Source organism: Salvelinus fontinalis, chromosome 40, assembly GCF_029448725.1.
Source record: "Salvelinus fontinalis isolate EN_2023a chromosome 40, ASM2944872v1, whole genome shotgun sequence".
Taxonomy (NCBI): domain Eukaryota; kingdom Metazoa; phylum Chordata; class Actinopteri; order Salmoniformes; family Salmonidae; genus Salvelinus; species Salvelinus fontinalis.
The window spans coordinates 24982229-25001461 of record NC_074704.1 but is presented as its reverse complement, the minus strand read 5'-3'; the positions used below and the strand labels follow the sequence as shown (position 1 = coordinate 25001461).

The 19233-nt window shown below is 42.4% G+C and overlaps 2 protein-coding genes across 8 annotated transcripts in view; one reads left to right on the top strand and one right to left on the bottom strand.

Annotated features, from left to right (window-relative positions):
• Positions 1–2954: 2954 nt before the first annotated feature.
• Positions 2955–5492, bottom strand: LOC129839827 (protein dpy-30 homolog). 3 transcript variants are annotated; one of them, XM_055907494.1, is made up of 5 exons: positions 5403–5492; positions 3956–3996; positions 3817–3864; positions 3350–3492; positions 2955–3163 (listed from the first exon to the last, which is right to left on the bottom strand). In XM_055907494.1, the coding sequence occupies exons 2-5, from the start codon at positions 3971–3973 to the stop codon at positions 3091–3093; spliced, it is 282 nt and encodes a 93-aa protein (XP_055763469.1). In that variant the 5' UTR covers positions 3974–3996; positions 5403–5492; the 3' UTR covers positions 2955–3090. The 3 variants fall into 3 exon arrangements, with proteins under 3 accessions (XP_055763469.1, XP_055763468.1, XP_055763470.1); XM_055907493.1 differs by lacking the exon at positions 5403–5492 and adding an exon at positions 5285–5364; XM_055907495.1 differs by lacking the exon at positions 5403–5492 and adding an exon at positions 5165–5227.
• Positions 5493–5560: 68 nt separating this feature from the next.
• Positions 5561–19233, top strand: part of LOC129839826 (spastin-like) — a 29647-nt gene continuing 15974 nt past the window's right edge. For 4 of the 5 annotated variants that reach the window (XR_008757105.1, XR_008757106.1, XM_055907490.1 and 1 more), the window contains exons 1-7: positions 5561–5918; positions 12129–12212; positions 12570–12653; positions 16098–16181; positions 16718–16908; positions 17271–17401; positions 17681–17774. Coding sequence is in view for 3 of the 5 variants with exons in the window: in XM_055907490.1 (XP_055763465.1) it covers positions 5561–5918; positions 12129–12212; positions 12570–12653; positions 16098–16181; positions 16718–16908; positions 17271–17401; positions 17681–17774 (1026 nt within the window). In the remaining 2 variants the exon portion in view is untranslated. The remainder of the gene's footprint in view (positions 5919–12128; positions 12213–12569; positions 12654–16097; positions 16182–16717; positions 16909–17270; positions 17402–17680; positions 17775–19233) is intronic. The other variant, XM_055907491.1, reaches the window with a different exon arrangement.

Sequence of the window (19233 nt, the reverse complement as noted above, 5' to 3'; positions counted from 1 at the left end):
AATTGAGATGGTTTGGGATGAGTTGGACCGCAGAGTGAAGGAAAAGCAGCCAACAAGTGCTCAGCATATGTGGGAACTCCTTCAAGACTGATGGAAAAGTATTCCTCATGAAGCTGGTTGAGAGAATGCCAAGAGTGTGCGAAGGGTGGCTACTTAAACAAATCAAAATATATTTTTTATTTTTAGAACACTTTTTGGGGGGTTACTACATGATTCTATATGTGTTATTTCATCATTTTTGATGTCTTCACTATTATTCTACAATGTAGAAAATAGTACAAATTAAGAAATACCCTTGAATGAGTAGGTTTGTCCAAACTTTTGACTAGTACTGTACATAAAAGGCAGCATTCTAATTCCTCAGTTCCAACTGAATGGGAGTATCTCAACAGGTTTTTAATGTGAATTCCTCATCCTAACAGACAGGACAGATGAATGGAAGGGTATTCATCGGTCCTCTGATCACTATGGATGGATGAAGGATAGGAAAGGAAGCAACTATTGACCATTGAGATACATCTCTTGTCTGTAAAGCGATCTCCACAAATGCATAGGGGGTGGGGTTCTAGGGGTTGATTGAGGATTGGACGAACATCTCCCACAGCAAATTTTTTTCTCTACTTTTATTTTGTAATAAATGTGGTTTCTTGTGGTGTGAAACTAATCCAAATGGACATGGGGTGGTATAATCTGCAGGAGGTGTCAAGCTGGGACTTCATCTTCTACAGTGTGCTGGTGGGGAAGGCTGCCGCCACTGGAGGAGACTGGAACACCACGCTGGCCTGCTTCGTGTCCATTCTCATAGTGAGTGTTACAGCCAGACCTAGGGCTGTTGCGGGTCATGACCGCAGTAAAGTCATGACCGCGGTAAAGTCATGACCGCAGTAAAGTCATGACCACAGTAAAATTCCACGTGAACATTGAGTAATCTCCTTTTATCACTCTTGACATGCGTTGGTGGTATTCAACTCGTTAACGACCATCAGGTTGCTAATGGCCTGGTACTCAGGGCTCTATTGTCCCTCTAACCACTCTGACATCAATGCAAAATCACACTTATCATCAACAGTATTGTGCTTTTAAAACTCACCTCACTGTGAAGTTCAACAACTGGTTTAAACTGAGTAGAAAACATGGTCTTTGTGGATATTGTTTCAAAGTGGACAGCGCTTTCTACGGTGATGATTAATTCAAAACGCCCATAAGCATATTTAGAGTATATGCATAGGCCTATATATGAGCCCAATTCCCGCTCCCAAAAAATGTAATACTTTTTAATCAGATTGTGTATATTTTTGCTAACAGGTGAAGGTATAATGCATCAAGTATTGTCTCATGGGGTCTTCAACGTGGCAGATATACAGTAGGTGTATCTGTCTGTTATTTTCCAGATCTAGGATGGCGTCAATTTGTTTCTTCTCATTAGATAGGTCAATTTTGATAAGATGCAGGTCATTGTGAATGATCAGGAGAAATCACATTTGTATTACTACGCACTATAGATCAATTTGAATTAGGCATTTATGTCCCACTCAACCAACTTTGGGTTCTTTTGAGGATAACTTGGCACTTCAATAGTTCAAGTGAAGTGGTAACTTGAACAGTCAAGACATGCTGCAGTGATCCATTCAAGTCAAATCTCCTGGTTTTTAAAGGGGCAGTGCAGTCCAAAACTGAAATTGGGAAAATGATAATACCCTTTTTGTGTGAGGTTTATTTTTTTTACTCCTGGAATTTGCCTGTTCAGGTGGGATGGAGTTTTTGGCCCACAGCATGACATCACAATCCAATCTAATTATTCTGACCAATAACCCATTCACAAAAATGGTTAGCTCCTACAGACATTGAGTCTGTCTGGCTGGGGCTTTCTATATAAAGCAGGCATTGAGGTCTTAGTGTATTTGGTGTTATTTTCACACTGATTTTAAAATTAAAGACTGCTTGGGAGCTTTAATGTCTTTAAAGCAGAAAGTCTATTGTATGGCTTCACTTCTAACCCCCATTGCCCTTGTGTAAATAAGCAAGACTATCAAGCATAGATTCAAATGAAAGTTCTGCTTGAGGCACTCTATTCGTCAACAATTGATTCAATCTTGTATTGCTCATAGGAAATTATTTAACTTGACATTTTCCAGTAGTTGGTTTGAAACCAAATGGAAGTCAAATCATACTCTATTTTGATAATTGCTGCTGAGTTGCCATGTATGGTGAAGGAGGGCGCCAAAAGGTGTAGGATTGGGGGAGAGGCTGATGCTAGATCTATACCTAGGGGAAACATCCTGGAGAGCCCGAAAACAGAAACTAAACATGAAGCATGATAGTCCTAACTAGCCTGAAATCCAAACTGATGTTCATCAGTTTGTATTGCAGTGTAGCTTCTAACTGCTCACTGAAGACCAAAACTTGCCGGTAGCTTAAAGCTAAAATACTGGTATGCTGTTTGGAGTGCTTTTACATGCAACGAGAGTGTGTAGTCTTTATATTGAAGATATGTTATTTATATTAATACACTTAAATGAAGTTTGAGTTGTGCAATAAAGTGGTACTTCTGCTAAATTAATTCCAAGAGCACAAATCTAACAATGGATGAAAGGGTGATTCTAAAATGAGTTTATGATTAATAGAATGGAGGTTGGGGCGTCTGAGATTTTGACCCTTTTATCAAAGGGGTTCATCACCAGCTCTATAGCCCAACTAGTAGTATAATAAAACAAGGCACTGGAATATTACATGTGTCATTTGGCAATATGTAAACATGGACTGGACTAGTTCTCAATGTTACATCACAAAAGAGGATATTGTTAATTAAAAAGCAATGTTTCTTCCTGTAGGCATTTTGGTAAATGAACTGAAGGGGACCATGATGCAAGGGAACTTAAGGTGCACACTAGTGTGTGTCTGTTTTGTAGATATTCGTTTACTGCTGACATTTGCCCTGAAAGAAGAGGGCCATATTTCCCTGCAGCACAATCTTTATTCTGGTTTAAAAAACTACATACATTATCATTAGCAAACATAACCATTGACAGAAACAATTTTCTTCATTTTAAACATATGGCCTCAAAGTGCACATTTCCATCAGTCTGGGGCTTAATTTCGATTTTCAAACTGTGATTTGTTCTTGAGAAGGAAGGCTGCTAAGAATTCAATAGGATTTGTAGGTCTGAAAGAGAAGACAAAATGGAGAAAGGCACATCTTTAAAAAGTCTATCAGCTTGACAATTACTTGCTACTCAAATGCTCTTCCCTTTTCATTGTACTGCCTGTTCAATGCATTTTTTACAAATGCATTTCCAAGCATGTCACACAGAAATGTCAATGGGGAAAAAATCTGAGCCCCTGTACATACCTTTCCTTGGCCAGCACAGATAAGCCTTGAAGAAGAATTGGCACCACTGTCTGATCCAAATATGCCCTGGTGGGGAGCGACTGCAGATCCACCTTCTGTTTGGAGACCTTCTCTGTGTTGGCTTTCTCATTTTCCACTATTCTCTACACAATGAGGTGGTGAAAGAGGAAGCAGAGATACAGAAATGTCACAAGTTACTGCTACTCACGCCACTATCCATGTATGTAAGCGTCTTAAAAGTGTACTCAGAATTGCAATCTCATGCAATGTAGCCTAACCAATTTGTACCAAAAAGCATGGGCTTCACACATTAGTGCCTGCTATGCTAGAGAGCGGTGCATACATTGCTTGTTCAGTAGACAATCAAGGTTACCACAATGCAGTGTGATAGTTTGAGTCTTTGAAATGGACCCCTTTTCATGGACATCATTTTCTGAAAGGCACAATAATCATATTGATGGTCATACCTGGATGTTTTCTGTCAGTCCATATTCAGAATGGGGGTTTTCAGCAATCTGAAAAGGAGCAGAAATTAGTCTAACTATAAAACACGACATTTAAATGAAGAGAACCACTTCAAATCCCTAACTACATCTGTAGACTTACTGGAGTGTTCCCCTCCATAGATTGGTCTGCGTCTGTGTGATCTGAGAAAAACATACATTGTCAGCTAACATTACTACATTCTAGGCAATTCACTCTGGCTATCTACTCCGAATTTCAGAGCGCAGAATAACTGATGAATTTACGAACGCTCAACACCTGTTGAATATGGCCAGTGTCAGCAAAAATAGGCAAAAAAAGCTTAATTAAATTGTTGCCAGCAGCACAGTTGCAGTCACCAACGCTCTGGATAACATGAAAACAGCCTAACAAGCTCTGCTAGGGCAAGTCAAATGGCCAGAGTGAGGTATTCTCTCATTTATGTCTGGAAGTAGCTAGCTACCTTTAGCCAGTTAGCTTGGGTGATTGACTGCCGTTGTGAGGTCGGATCAACCTTACTCCTACACAGCCCTTCTGTAAATAGCACACCCAACTACCTCATCCCCATATTGTTATTTTTTTTGGTTTCTATTTTGTACCCCAGTATCTCTACTTGCACATCTATCACTCCAGTGTTAATGCTAAATTGTAATTATTTCACCTCTATGGCCTATTTATTGCCTTACCTCCCCAATCTTACTACATTTGCACACACTGTACATAGATTTTTCTATTTTGTTAGTGACTGTACGTTTGTTTATCCCATGTGTAACTGTGTTGTTTTTGTCGCACTGCTTTGCTTTATCTTGGCCAGGTCTCAGTTGTAAATGAGAACTTGTTCTCAACTGGCCTGCCTGATTAAATAAAGGGGAAATTCAAAAAATAAAAAACTCCTCGTCCAGAGTGCGCTCTAAACACCCTGCGAAACGCTCTGAATTTACGAACACCGAGAGCGCATACTGGCACTCCAGAGTGAATTTACGAACGCACCCGAAGAGGACAGTCAGTCGGTTAACGTAAATGTCTTCAGAATCATTCGGAGACAGATCAGAAACAATATCAACATGTCAACAACCGCAAGGACGGTGGTTCTGGCATCGTTGATATATAACGTAAGATACACACACTTAATCCAGACTAAGTCCAGGTAGATGACTAGTAACATAGCATTACCATCCATTCTTAAAAGGCAAAGAAGGTACCCTACAGGCGGGATAGCTACAGTAACGTTAAATAAATTCTAGAGGCGGGTAAAGTAACGTTACTTTAGCTTGTTGGCTAGCTAACGTTATCATGTTAGCAACGACCTTCCACCGTGAACCAAGGACTTACCGAGAGATCAGATTGGATTAAACCAATTGTTGGGGTATAAGAAATATTTCAAGCTGAATGTATCCCTAAAATTGACTACAATTACAATATAACTCGCCGATAAACGAACATTTAACTTACCGTCCGCCATGTTTGTTGTTAGTATTTACGCAATGTGGGTGGTCTCTACGTAAACTCTTGTTTGCAGTTACGTACTTTCTATGATAGGACAAGAGGGCGCGTGCCCCTCCTCTCTTACCCTTTTGTTCGTTTGGTAACCGCCCCGTCCAATTTGATCAACATTTGGACCACCATGTCGGAGAATATGTGGCAACTGTAGACGCTGCAAAAGTTGAGGCAACCCAAGCAAAAGGCAAAATCGTTATGTAATGGATACGATAGCAAGTCGTCGGGTGAATGAGTTCTCCGGGGGGAAGAGGCAGCAGAAAGAAGCGAGGCCCTGCAGGGTCCCCGCCCGACGGATGGGACATCTGCGACCAGGTGTCACTACATAAACGAAATGTGTACTACTTCTTCTACCCACTGCTGGCGTTGTTTGCAGTGCTCCGTGTCCTAGTTTTGAATTTTGGCGTACTCTTCGCCTGGCTGTGCGAGCGGATGTCTCGCGCTATGGTTGCGAGACCCAAACAACGGGCAGCAGACGAACACGCGGACAAGGTGTGCAAGCAGGACAGCGGCGAGCAGATCCGAAACAGCCACAAACAAGCATTCGAGTACATCTCAGTGGCTCTGAGAATTGACGAGGATGACAAAGGTATTTTTTTCCAGTGTAGTGTGACTGCTATTTGCAGCAGCACCACTGACTGTTGGCTAGCTGGGCTTAAACAGCAGTTATCAACTGTCATACTTCGATGTGTGGATAATGCAAACAGAGATAACGTTACTACTGTCAATACAGATTGAAACAAAACTGGCTCGATTTAACTAGGCCTATTGATTCAAACGATGGCTCTTAACCCAAACAGCAAAGCAATGGAGCGTGTACAAAATGTATTATGTTCTATATACAAACCGGGAAGTAAAGAAAGAAAGAGAGGTCTGTTTTCTTACTAGTTCAAGTTGTTCAAAGGTGTGGTGTTGATCCCATTATATTTAGTGTATTTATGGCGCTTTCCATAGAAACCACCACCGTTTTTATAATTTCATCATGCATACAAAGGGAGAACAGTTGCTCTGTCAATGACATTCAGTATGCAATCACATAGAGATATTAGCTTATTGGACCCCAGATACATGTCTGTCCATTATACCACCACACTATTACGACAATGGCTTAATGTTGAGCCGGTTGACAGTGTTATGCAGACTGTTCAATATGGCTAGGAGAAGGTGCCTGCCTACTCAACCTAGGTCTCAGACTGGCTGAATGCAGTCAGCCATATGGTGCCCAGGGGCAATATGTTAGTGGCTGAGTGCAGGGGACACCAACTAGTATACCTAGCCTGCATAAATTAAGGTGCCAATGAATGTTTTACAGTTTGTTAACAAAATGAAAGTAACAAAGATGGGCAATACTGTATGGATATGCAAAAAAACAGCACATATATATATACTTGGTCCTCCTTTGTGGCACCGTGCTTTTGAAACCAGGACAGTTTATATTCCTAATATACTGTCCACACACACACACACACAAGCCTATACAGTACAACAGCAGAGCTACTGCCTATCTGCATGTGCCTTTCTCCAATCTGCGTGATCCCAGGGGATCAATAGACATGTGCTTGGATGATGTGAGCCGACATTAATTGGTATCGTCAGCAGGGAGGAAAATGCCTCAGATTCTCTCTCCTCTCCGAGTTGGCCGTGTCATCATGCATGAGCAAACTGAATTAATCGAGTTCCTCCCAGACTATTTACAATGTTCCAATGTACTGTAACTGGGGTGTAATCATTAGTCCAAACAGTTGGAAAAAAGGAAGGTTTTGCAACTAAAACAAAAGTTTCTATTGGACAAATTCAGGTAGGTCCCTCCCCATTTCGTTCCGCTTGCGTGTCTTTAAGAAACTCCTTCCCTCAATACACAGGGGCCGGAGCACATAGGAAAACAGTCTACAGTCAGTGCTATGTTTTGAAAGGCTATACTTTCATCATGTTGGCGAGTTTGGTTAGTTAGACCCGTGTTTTCAATGCAAACACACAAAATGTATTGATTATGTTTCTCACAGACTCCTAGGTCTGTCGTCAGCTAACCTCGTCCCCAAGCTATTTTGCACAGTGGTGTCTTGAGAGTCAGGTTATAGATAAGCCAAACCCTTACTTTGCTGAAGGCAGATATTTAAGACATCTGATCATTTGCTTTAGCATAGTAGTTGGAGTAAAGCTGAGATACTGGAATACCACACATCTGCATTCTCATCTTCTCTGCCAATGTTCGATTGACCTACTGCACTGGCTGGAGCGACGTGCCAAGGGGCTTACTGTACTCTACCACTATACTGGCTCAGGTTTAGCCTCGTGCACACAGTCACACCAGTCCCAAACAATTTCAGACGTTCAGGGGTTGACTGGACATTGTATATCAAATCGTATTTGTCACATGCGCCGAATACAACAGGTGTAGACCTTTACAGTGAAATGCTTACTTCCAAGCCCTTAACCAAAAATATTTTAAGAAGTTAAGAAAAAGTGATAAGTAAAAAATAATTTAAAAAGTAGCAGTAAAATAACAACAGCGAGGCTATATACAAGGGGTACCGGTACAGAGTCAATGTGCGGAGGCACCGGTTAGTCGAAGTAATTGAGGTAATATGTACATGTAGGTAGAGTTAAAGTGACTATCCATAGATAACAACCAGAGAGTAGCAGCAGAGTAAAAGAGCGTTCTGGGTAGCCCTTTGATAAGCTGTTCAGGAGTCTTATGGCTTGGGGGGATAGAAGCCTTTTGGACTTAGACTTGGCGCTTCGGTACCGCTTGCCATGTGGTAACAGAGAGAACAGTCTATGACTAAGGTAGCTGGAGTCTGACAATTTTTAGGGCCTTCCTCCGACACCGCCTTGTATAGAGGTCCTCGATGGCAGGAAGCTTGGCCCCAGTGATGTACTGGGCCGTACGCACTACCCTCTGTAGTGCCTTGCGGTCGGAGGCCGAGCAGTTGCCATACCAGGCGGTGATGCAACCAGACAGGATGCTCTCGATGGTGCAGCTGTAGAACCTTTTGAGGATCTGAGGACCCATGCCAAATCTTTTCAGTCTCCTGAGGGGGAATAGGTTTTGTTGTGCCCTCTTCACGATTGTCTTGGTGTGTTTGGACCATGAGGCTGTCTATAGCCCTGTCCCTATAGGCTGTCTTATCGTTGTCGGTGATCAGGCCTACCACTGTTGTGTCATCGGCAAACTTGATGATGGTGTTGGAGTCGTGCCTGGCCATGCAGTCATGAGTGAACAGGGAGTACAGGAGGGGACTGAGCACGCACCCTCAAGGGGCCCCTGTGTTGAGGATCAGCGTGGCGGATGTGTTGTTACCTACCCTTATCACCTGGGGGCGGCCCGTCAGGAAGTTCAGGATCCAGTTGCAGAGGGAGGTGATTAGTCCCAGGGTCATTAGCTTAGTGATGTGCTTTGAGGGCACTATGGTGTTGAACGCTGAGCTGTAGTCAATGAATAGTATTCTCACATACAGTTGAAGTCTGAAGTTTACATACACCTTAGCCAAATACATTTAAACTCAGTTTTTCACAATTCCTGACATTTTATTCTTGTAAAAATCCCCCGTCTTAGGTCGGTTAGGATCCCCACTTTATTTTAAGAATGTGAAATGTCAGAAGAATAGTGGAGAGTGATTTATTTCAGCTTTTATTTCTTTCATCACATTCCCAGTGGGTCAGAAGTTTACATACACTCAATTATATTTGGTAGCATTGCCTTTAAATAGTTTAACTTGGGTCAAAAGTTTTGGGGAGCCTTCCACAAGCTTCCCACAATAAGTTGGGTGAATTTTGGCCCATTCCTCCTGACAGAGCTGGTTGCTCGCACACACTTTTTCAGTTCTGCCCACAAATTCTCTATAGGATTGAGGTCAGGGCTTTGTGATGGCCACTCCAATACCTTAACTTTGTTGTCCTTAAGCCATTTTGACACAACTTTGGAAGTATGCTTGGGGTCATTGTCCATTTGGAAGACCCATTTGCGACCAAGCTTTAACTTCCTGACTGATGTCTTGAGATGTTGCTTAAATATATCCACATAATTTTCTTTCCTCATGATGCCATCTATTTTGTGAAGTGAATCAGTCCCTCTGCAGCAAAGCACCCCCACAACATGATGCTGCCGCTCCCGTGCTTCACGATTGGGATGGTGTTCTTGGGCTTGCAAGCCTCCCCCGTTTTCCTCCAAACATAACAATGGTCAATATGACCAAACAGTTCTATTTTTGTTTCAGCAGACCAGAGGATATTTCTCCAAAAAGTACAATCTTTGTCCCCATGTGCAGCTGCAAACCGTAGTCTGACTTTGTTTATGGCGGTTTTGGAGCAGTGGCTTCTTCCTTGCTGAGCGGCCTTTCAGGTTATGTCGATATAGGACTTGTTTTCTGTGGACATAGATACTTTTGTACCTGTGTCCTCTAGCATCTTCACAAGGTCCTTTGCTGTTGTTCTGGGATTGATTTGCACTTTTCCCAACAAAGTACGTTCATCTCTAGGAGACAGAATGCATATCCTTCCTGAGCGGTATGATGGATGCGTGGTCCCATGGTGTTTATACTTGCCTACAATTGTTTATACCGATGAACGTGGTACATTCAGGCATTTGGAAATTGCTCCCAAGGATGAACCAGACTTGTGGAGGTCTACAATTTTTTTTCTGAGGTTTTGGCTGATTTCTTTTGATTGTCCCACAATGTCAAGCAAAGAGGCACCGAGTTTGAAGGTAGGCCTTGAAATACATCCACAGGTACACCTCCAATTGACTCAAATGATGTCAATTAGCCTATCAGCTTCTAAAGCCATGACATCATTTTCTGGACTGTTCAAAGCTGATAAAAGGCACAGTCAATTTAGTGTAAGTAAACTTCTGACCCACTGGAATTGTGATACAGTGAATTATAAGTGAAAGAATCTATCTGTAAACAATTGTTGGAAAAATTAATTGTGTCTTGCACAAAGTAGTTGTCCTAACCGACTTACAAGAAGTTTGTGGAGCGGTTGGAAAACGAGTTTTAATGACTCCAACCTAAGTGTATGTTAACTTCCAACTTCAACTGTACGTGATCGTAGTTCGTCTATTTTATTTACCATTGATTGTATGCTGGCTAATAGGACCAATGGTAAAGAGAGATTACCCGCTTGGTGTCAGATCCTTAAAAGGCACCTAGATCTTCATCCCCTATAGTTCTGTCTCTTTCTCCTGTAAATGACGGGGATGAGGGCCTTGTCGGGCTTCTGACGTAAATCCTTCCCGTCTGACTCATTGAAGAAAAAGTATTCCTCCAGTACTGGGTGAGTAATAACACACAGTGGCAGAAACATTATGTACAAAATAAGTGTAAAATAACACACACACAATAGGTTAGGAGATCGTAAAACCACAGCCATGTCCTCCGGCGCCATTATGCAGAGTATATTTCTACCACTGTTTTTTGGACTTGGCCTGTACTGTAGTGTAGAAAGCCTCGTGCTCTTTTTCAACCAGGCCCCTCCCATATTAGACATCCCGTTTCCCTGTGTAGCACCATTGTGATGGGATGGGGAGAGAAAATGCTTTTGGCATCACGGATCAAAGGGCCTGGTTGAGGGCCTTGGACTCTTTTGTACGCTTTGCTCTCCCTCTGGGAGTGTGGAGAATGCCATCACTTTGAACAGGAATCCCCCAGTATGCCGCGCTGTTGGCCCACATCTTTTGAAAAAAAATGACTGGGTTGTCGAAATCTAGGTTATTCTCACTGAAAGATGGGGCATTCCCAGTCCCTGTTTTGCTCTATCTAAATGTCCTATTTTGTTTTTTTATCATGGTTGGACATTAGCTTATATGTGGAATTAGATCTGGAATTGTTTCTTATCTTATCTTGACCTTTTCAATGAAGGCTAAGCCTATATCACATCCCTCTTTTTATTTGCAATTAAAGGCTCTGGCCTATATCATGCCCCGAAGTAACCTAAACCGGTAGAGATGAGTGGTGGTTTGAAGTGAAAGTCAAATCCACCTTATTTATATATTGAAATGGGGAGGGCCGGAGTGGCAGCTATCATTGTCCTTAAATGGCTAGACAGGATACAATGACATTTCTCATATTGCTAAGATCCTAATAGAAGCAATACACCGATCAGGGCATGCAACGTAATTTAAAAAAATAATAATAATAAATGAAATGGAAAAACTAAAATCAACAATTCTTATGACAATTCCTCCCAGTTTCAGGCAGTTATTCAGTTTAGTGCCTAATGAACGCAACTCGGCTGAACCCAGTAGAATGTTAGGGTCTGTCTGCCTGCCTTGGGGATTAGGGAGCCCCTGTCTCAATAATACTCAGAATCACTCATAAGGAGTGGATATGCCGTATGTTCCCACAGCTATGAAAATCAGTCCCATGACTTAACACTGCTCCAGGCCAGAGGGGTTTAAGAGACCGGGTCAGTCATGTGAAATGATTCATTATACTTCACTTCATTATGGCTTATGCACTGATTGATCCGTGAGTCTCTGTACCCTTGTTTGAGGTCATGATTGACTGTCTGTCATGCACATTTTATTTTTTTTACTACTCTTCCAATGCCTCTTGAGATGCTATACCTTTAGGCAACACATAAAGCATGTAAAATATGTAGCCTAATGCGTGGCAAATGTGTATTGTACACTAAAGGATGCTTAGCCTACTGCAAAAGTACTAAATATCTCGCCCTTTTACATTGACTTTTGTTGGATCTTATTTGACTGTGAGCTATTTTCTTTGTATGTACGCTAACCTCAAATTGCTTTTTTCTGTGCCAGTCTGACTGTCCCGACTTGTGGTTTGTGTGTTACTAGTGCACAAGGAACAGGCAGTCCAGTGGTACAAACGTGGAATCGCAGAGCTCGAGAGGGGCATCGCGATCGAGGTAGCTGAAAACGGTGAGTTGACTGTGCATTCTTTTGCTGTATTTTGTATTCCCTAGGACCTATAGTGCAGATTTCCTGAACAACTCTGTCCCTGGAGAGCTAGTGATATGCAGGGTTTTGTTTCAACCTAGCATTAACACACATGGTTCAGCTAGTCGCGGTACTGATTTGAAGACCATGCTCAGCTGATTATTGTAAGCGCCTAGTGTTTGGCTGCTGGGCTGGAACAAAAACCTGCATACCCAGTAACTATAGGAGTGGAGTTGGAGACCTCTACTATAGCAACAAACTAAAAATCAGTAGTGGAAAAGAAGAAGGAAAACTGCTATTTTACTAACAGATTTGTTTTTAATCTCTCTTCTCTTCCAGGCGAGAAATATGAACGTGATAAACGTCTACAGGCCAAGATGATCACCAATCTGATCATGGCAAAGGATCGCCTGGAGCTTTTAGGTGAGAATCAAGCATTTGGACACATTTGCAGGTCTTGCCTTCCGTGTCCATACTGAATACCGCATGGCACCTTCTGAACGGCTACATGCATGTTGATTGTGTGACATTTGTTGCTTTTAACGCTAGCTTAGATACTGTTAGCTTTGTATGGAGCGATTTCAGTGCCGACAGAAACTGTATTTGAATTCCATCATTTTGAATTTGTTTAAGGATATTGCATTTGAATGAAAATACTTTTGAGTTTGTAATGCACAAATTTAAATCGTTGAATTCATAAATTGATCTTGAATTTCCAGATTTGAAACTGAATTGAATGAATATTGCATTCATTTTGAATATTCAAATTCAATATTTAAATCAAGTCAAATTTTAATTGTCACATGCTTCTTAAACAGGTGTAGACTAAAAGTGAAATGCTTACTTGCGGGCCCTTCCCAACAATGAATTGAAGAATAATAGGAAGGGAAAAAAAGTTGGAGGAATAAGTAGACAATGAACACTGATAGCTTGGCTATATACATGGGGTACCAGTACCAAGTGGATGTGCAGGGGTACTAGGAAATTGAGGTAGATACTGTATGTACATATAGGTAAGGGTAAAGTGACTAGGCAACAGGATAGGTAAGACAGTAGCAGCAGCGTGTGTGCCTGTGTGTGTTGGAGTGTCAGTGTCAGTACTGTATGTGTGAGTTTGTGGTTAGAGTCCATTGTGTGTGCATAGAGTCAAAAAGAGTTAGTGCAAAAAGGGTCAATGCAGATAGTCCGGGTAGCTATTTGGTGAACTATTTAGCAGTCTTATGGCTTGGGGGTAGAAGCTCTTCAGGAGCCCTTTGGTCCCAGATTTAGCACTCTGGTACCGTTTGACGTGTGGTAGCAGAGAGAACAGTCTATGACTTGGGTGGCAGGAGTCTTTGACAATTTTTAGGGCCTTCCTTTGAAACCGCCTGGTATACATGTCCTGGATGGCAGGGAGTTCGACTCCAGTGATGTACTGGGCCACTACCCTCTGTAGCGCCTTGCCATCGGATGCCGATGCAGCCAATCAAGATGCCCGCAATATGAGGATCTGAGGACCCATGCCAAATCTTTTCAGCCTCCTGAGGGAGAAGAGGCATTGTCGTGCCCTCTTCATGACTGTGTTGGTGTGTTTGGACCACGATGTGGACACCGAGAAACTTTAAGCTCTCGACCCGCGCCACTACAGCCCCATGGGGGCTGGTTCGTCCCTCTCTTTTCTGTCGTCCACGATAAAGTCCTTTGTTTTGTCCATGTTGAGGGAGAGGTTGATGTCCTAGCACCACACTGCCAAGTGTCTGACCTCCCTATAAGCCGTCTCATCGTTGTTGGTGGTCAGGCCCACCTCCGTTTTGTTTGTGGATTAATCATCGGAGTAGAGAAACAAACATTTTTTACTTTATACATTTTTTTTTGGGGGGGGGGGGGGCTCTGTACTCCAGCACGTTGGGTTTGAAATGATACAGTGACAGAGGTTAAAGTGCACACTGTCAGCTTTCATTTCTTGATATTTTCATCCATATCGGGTGAACTGTTTGGAAGTTATATCGCTTTTTGTACGTAGTCGCCCCATTTAAGGGGACCAAAAGGGACAAATTAACTTATGAAAGTATTTGCTCCCACACAATGACTACAGCAAGCTTGTGCCTGTACAAACTTGTTGAATGCATTTGGTGTTTGTTTTGGTTGTTTCAGATGATTTTGTGTCTATCTGTTCTCCTCTACCTTTCCTGGCTGGCTAAGTACCATGATGTTGTCTCTGGTTTTGAATATGAATTTAGAGAGCCGAATTTTTGTAAACTGAATTTGAATGCATTTGAGAAGTTGAATATATGAAACTTTGATCAACTTTAAATTATAGTTTGTAAACTTGAAACACAACACAATGAATGCAATATTTACCACATTGAAACTGAATGTATAAATATTGAATAAAATTGAATTTTAAAACTGAATGAAATTTTTCATTCCATTTGTGGATTACAAATTCAAAATTATTTAATTGAAATTAAATATCCAAATCCAATACAATTGCTGTTGGCACTGAAATCACTCCATAGCTTTGTATCTCTTGGGGGGAAAACAACATGTAGGCCTTGTATACATTGAGTGTACAAAACATTTCCATGACAGGTGAATCCAGGTGAAAGCTATGATCCCTTATTGATGTCATCTGTTAAATCCACTTCAGTCAGTGTAGATGAAGGGAGGAGACGGGTTAAAGAAGGATTTTTCAGAGAGACATGGATTGTGTACATGTGCCTTTCAGAGGGTGAATTGGCAAGGCAAAATATTGAAGTGCCTTTGATCGGGGTATTGTAGTAGGTGCCAAGCGCACCGGTTTGAGTGTGTAAAGAACTGCTACATTGCTGTGTTTTTCACTCTCAACATTCTGGTGTGTATCAAGAATGGTTCACCACCCAAGGGACATCCAGCCAATTTGACACAACTGTGGGAAGCATTGGAGTCAACACGGGCTAGCATCCTTGTGGAACGCTTCCGACACCTTGTTGTCCATGCCCTGACAAATTGAGGCGGTTCTGAGGGCAAAAGGGGGTGCAATTCAGTGTATTTTCGCATACTTACTTTTTGTATTGACATCACTTCCAAATTACAATGTACTTTATGTACCAAAAGGGATTAGGCCCTAAATACTCAAGTACCTTTTTATTAAACCCGTAACGGACACCCCAACACATGATTTAATCCTTTAAATTACAGAATTAGTCAATTAGGGTAAAAATCCACTCAGTGGTCCCCCAAAGCTGTTTCAGAAGCTTCTCGTCATTCCACAGCTGGCTGCAACATTATCCTGAGTCATGTTCATCAGGCACCAAACCTAAGATAACTAACCTAGACTTGTCCAATAAGAAATGATCATTTTCCTTTTGCTTTGCAGAACGTTTTAAAACATTTCTCTAATGAACAAGACCCTACTCTTGGTGTTTGGTTCGTCCTGTTTGGAATTTTTATTGAACCTTTATTTAACTAGGCAAGTCAGTTAAGAACAAATTCTTATTTACAATGACAGCCAACGCTGGGCCAATTGTGCGCCGCCCTATGGGAATCCCAATCACGGCCAGATGTGCTACAGCCTGGATTCGAACCAGGGACTGTAGTGAAACCTCTTGCACAGTGCCTTAGACTGCTGCGCCATCTGGGAGCCCATATGGCTGCTATGTTTGGCTTTGCTGCCTAAGACACTGACAATCCTCTCAGCCCTACTCCATATGCCTCTTTTTTTGGATGTGGCATGACAACTTAACTTAGGCACCATCCCAAAACATTGCTGTTTGTCCCCCATTTAAAGAATCGTGGCCCTTATCTTATTTGTTTATTTTAATATAATTTCCTTTTCTTCTCCTTTTCCCTCCCTTCTCCTATTCCCTTTCCAAATTTCGTTTTGTTTTTGTTATTCCTGTTGTATAGCAAAGCTGTGTTCAGGGCCAGCTCAGAGAGACATCTATACAGAGAGCTCAAACCAGTCGTACCATAACGGGCATCTACGCTCAGGTGGGTGCTTACTGGGAATCTGCTTTCAGTTGTCATGACTGGTTTCTTAAAAGTGTTGTTTTCAGGGGTGTCATTGTTCCTCATTCAGGAATTCTCTTCATACATCATTGAAATTGATCTACCTCCAAACCTACTTTTCCTGTTTGTTCCTATTTCATCTTTGAATGCCTATGTACAGTAAGCTTCCTTCAAGTTAAGTGTTACCGATTTATTTATTTTACTCTTTCTGCTGCTTTGTCTGTGTATTTATCAATATGTTCTTCACACTGACACTGATAGCTACCTCAAACTACAGTCATATTTCTCTTCCATAGAAACACTGGCGGGTGTTTATCCAGTGACTACATGGACTTGAAGTCTGTTGGACCTGTTCAGATTCACACAGTCTAAGACTAAATCAGGCCTGGAGAATCATATGCCTCTACTGAAGGGACATTAGCTCACACGCAGCTTAATTAAATGTCCTGAAACTACCATACTGATAAATCATCGATCATTTATCTAGATTGTTCTAACAGTCTCCTTGCTCTTGGCAGTAAGTGGAGCCGTACCCAAAAAGAGGGACTCCCTGACTACTCACTCCAGTCACTCCCTCCCACGACCAAAGCATACGGCCAAAAAAACCTTGGCGGCAGGCCACGGGGGCCACCAGCGCTCCCCCAGCTTCAGTGGGCCCTCCAGCAGTCACACACAGCACAGACCGGCCCTCCAGTCCAACAGCAACAAGGTGAGACACAGATTGTCTTTCCTCAACTAACTCCACATCTAGCCAAGAGTCCAGGGCCCATATTGATAGTGTCTCAGAGTAGGAATGCTGATCTAGGATCAGTTCCTCCCTGTCAATGTAAATTTGATTAATTATGCTCTAGAAGGAATAACTGATCCTAGACTAGCACTACAGCCATGGACTATAAAATAGCTGGAATAAAAAAACAAATACTAAAAGAACATCTTCAGTCTATATCCATTTTTAATGAAGGGAAGACAAAATTGACAAACTTAAGAAAATAGGAGAATTTCCAATCATCACAAGAGATTAGCTTGTTTAAAATCGTAACCAAATCGGAATTCATGGTTATTTTGTTATAGGGTAAAGCGGTCTGTAAACCCACCACCACCACTCCCACATCTATGTCCCCACTGAAGAACAGGGACATGAAGAACTTGAAGAATGTGGACAGCAAGCTTGCCAACCTCATCCTCAGCGAGGTCATAGACAGGTGAAAGACAATGATTTGGAGTGTTCTGTATTATTCACTGGACTTAAAGCATGTGCTTTGCAAGGTGTCTCAGTTTGAAACACAGTAGACGTTGACTGCTTGACCTGGGTCGTGTTCAATAGGGCGCACTTTTTATAACGTTTTGACACTGAAAAGTCCTGCCTGCCTGTTTCAGTCTGTCTTTGCTGCCTAATTAATACAACCCAGGCAGAGTTGAGTATGTCTTTATTTCTGTATGGGAATGAGCACTCAGACCAGTCTCGTGTGTGTGTGTTCCAGTGGCTCATCAGTGAGGTTCGAGGACGTTGCTGGCCAGGAGCTGGCTAAGCAGGCCCTACAGGAAATAGTCATCCTGCCTGCACTGAGGCCAGAGGTGAGATTGGAGAGGAACAGCAATTCACTGGACCATGGAGTGTATATGGTAGTCTTTTCACATGCTGTTATGGGCAGCCTCTTACAAAGTATCATCTCTCAGTAAAAATGTTGAGCAGCAACCGTTAATGTGGGCAGTCCTAACATAATGGTCTGTATTTTTTTTAGTTCTGTTGATTTAACTAGGCAAGTCGGTTAAGAACAAATTCTTATTTACAATGACTACAAAGGAGTCTCAGAGTATGAGTGCTAATCTAGGATCGGTTTTGCCTTTTCAATCATAGCGAATAAGGGGGGAACCGTGGATACGAGCAAATGTGTTCAAGCTTTATAGGAGGGAATTTTTTATTTTGTAGCACGAGTGCACCTAGAAAAAATAATCTGCCCGGTAACAATCGCTGTAATGATTAGGCTTCGTTGTACCACTTTGTTTCCGTGTGCCATAGAGGTAAAAACCAGCGCTTCGGTTGCACCATTACTACAAAAGAAAAGCGCTCGTCTCCAGCCCAAACCGTTCGATAGCTGTGGCCATATCACCGGCGCTATGTTTTTCTCCCTTCTATTGCACATTGGCGCTGCAGCTGGATGCATCTCCATTGGTGGTCTGCATTTGACCTTCTTTAACCATGTCGCAAGCCATTGTAGAACTATTCGTGGGCCATTAACGCCATGTTCAGTCATGTTACGACAACAGCGGTAGGCCTGACTACCAACAATGATGAGACAGCCTACAGGGAAGAGGTGCAAGCCCTGGCAGAGTGGTGCCAGGAATTTTTGTTGATGGGTTCGCAGTGGGGAAGGTCAAAAGCTTCAAGTTCCTCGGCATGCACATCACTGACAACCTGAAATGGTCCCTTCACACAGACAGTGTGGTGAAGAAGGCACGACAGCGCCTCTTCAACCTCAGGAGGCTGAAGAAATTTGGCTTGGCCCCTAGGATCCTCATAAACTTCGACAGATGGACCATTGAGAGCATGCTGTCAGGCTGTATCACAGCCTGGTACGGCAATTGCGCCATCCAGGGTGGTGCGATGAGCCCAACGCATCACCCGGGGGCACACTGCCTGCCCTCCAGGACATCTACGGTACCTGGTGTCACAGAAAGGCCAAGAAAATCAATCAAAATCAATCGTTACCATCTAGAAAGCGGAGACCATACAGGTGTATCAAAGCTGGGGCCGTGAGACTGAAAAACAGCTTTTATCTCCAGGCCATCAGACTGTTAAAACAGTCACCACTAGCCGGCCTCCGCCCAGTACCCTGCCCTGAACCTTAGTCACTGTTCTAGCCGGCTACCACCAGGTACTCTACCCTGCACATTAGAGACTGCTGCCCTATGTACATAGTCATTGAACACGGGTCACTTTAGTCATGTTTATGTACTGTTTTACCCACTTCATACTGTATGTATACAGTAAATGTTAAATCTGTAATTTATTGATTCCGATAGGCTATGTATT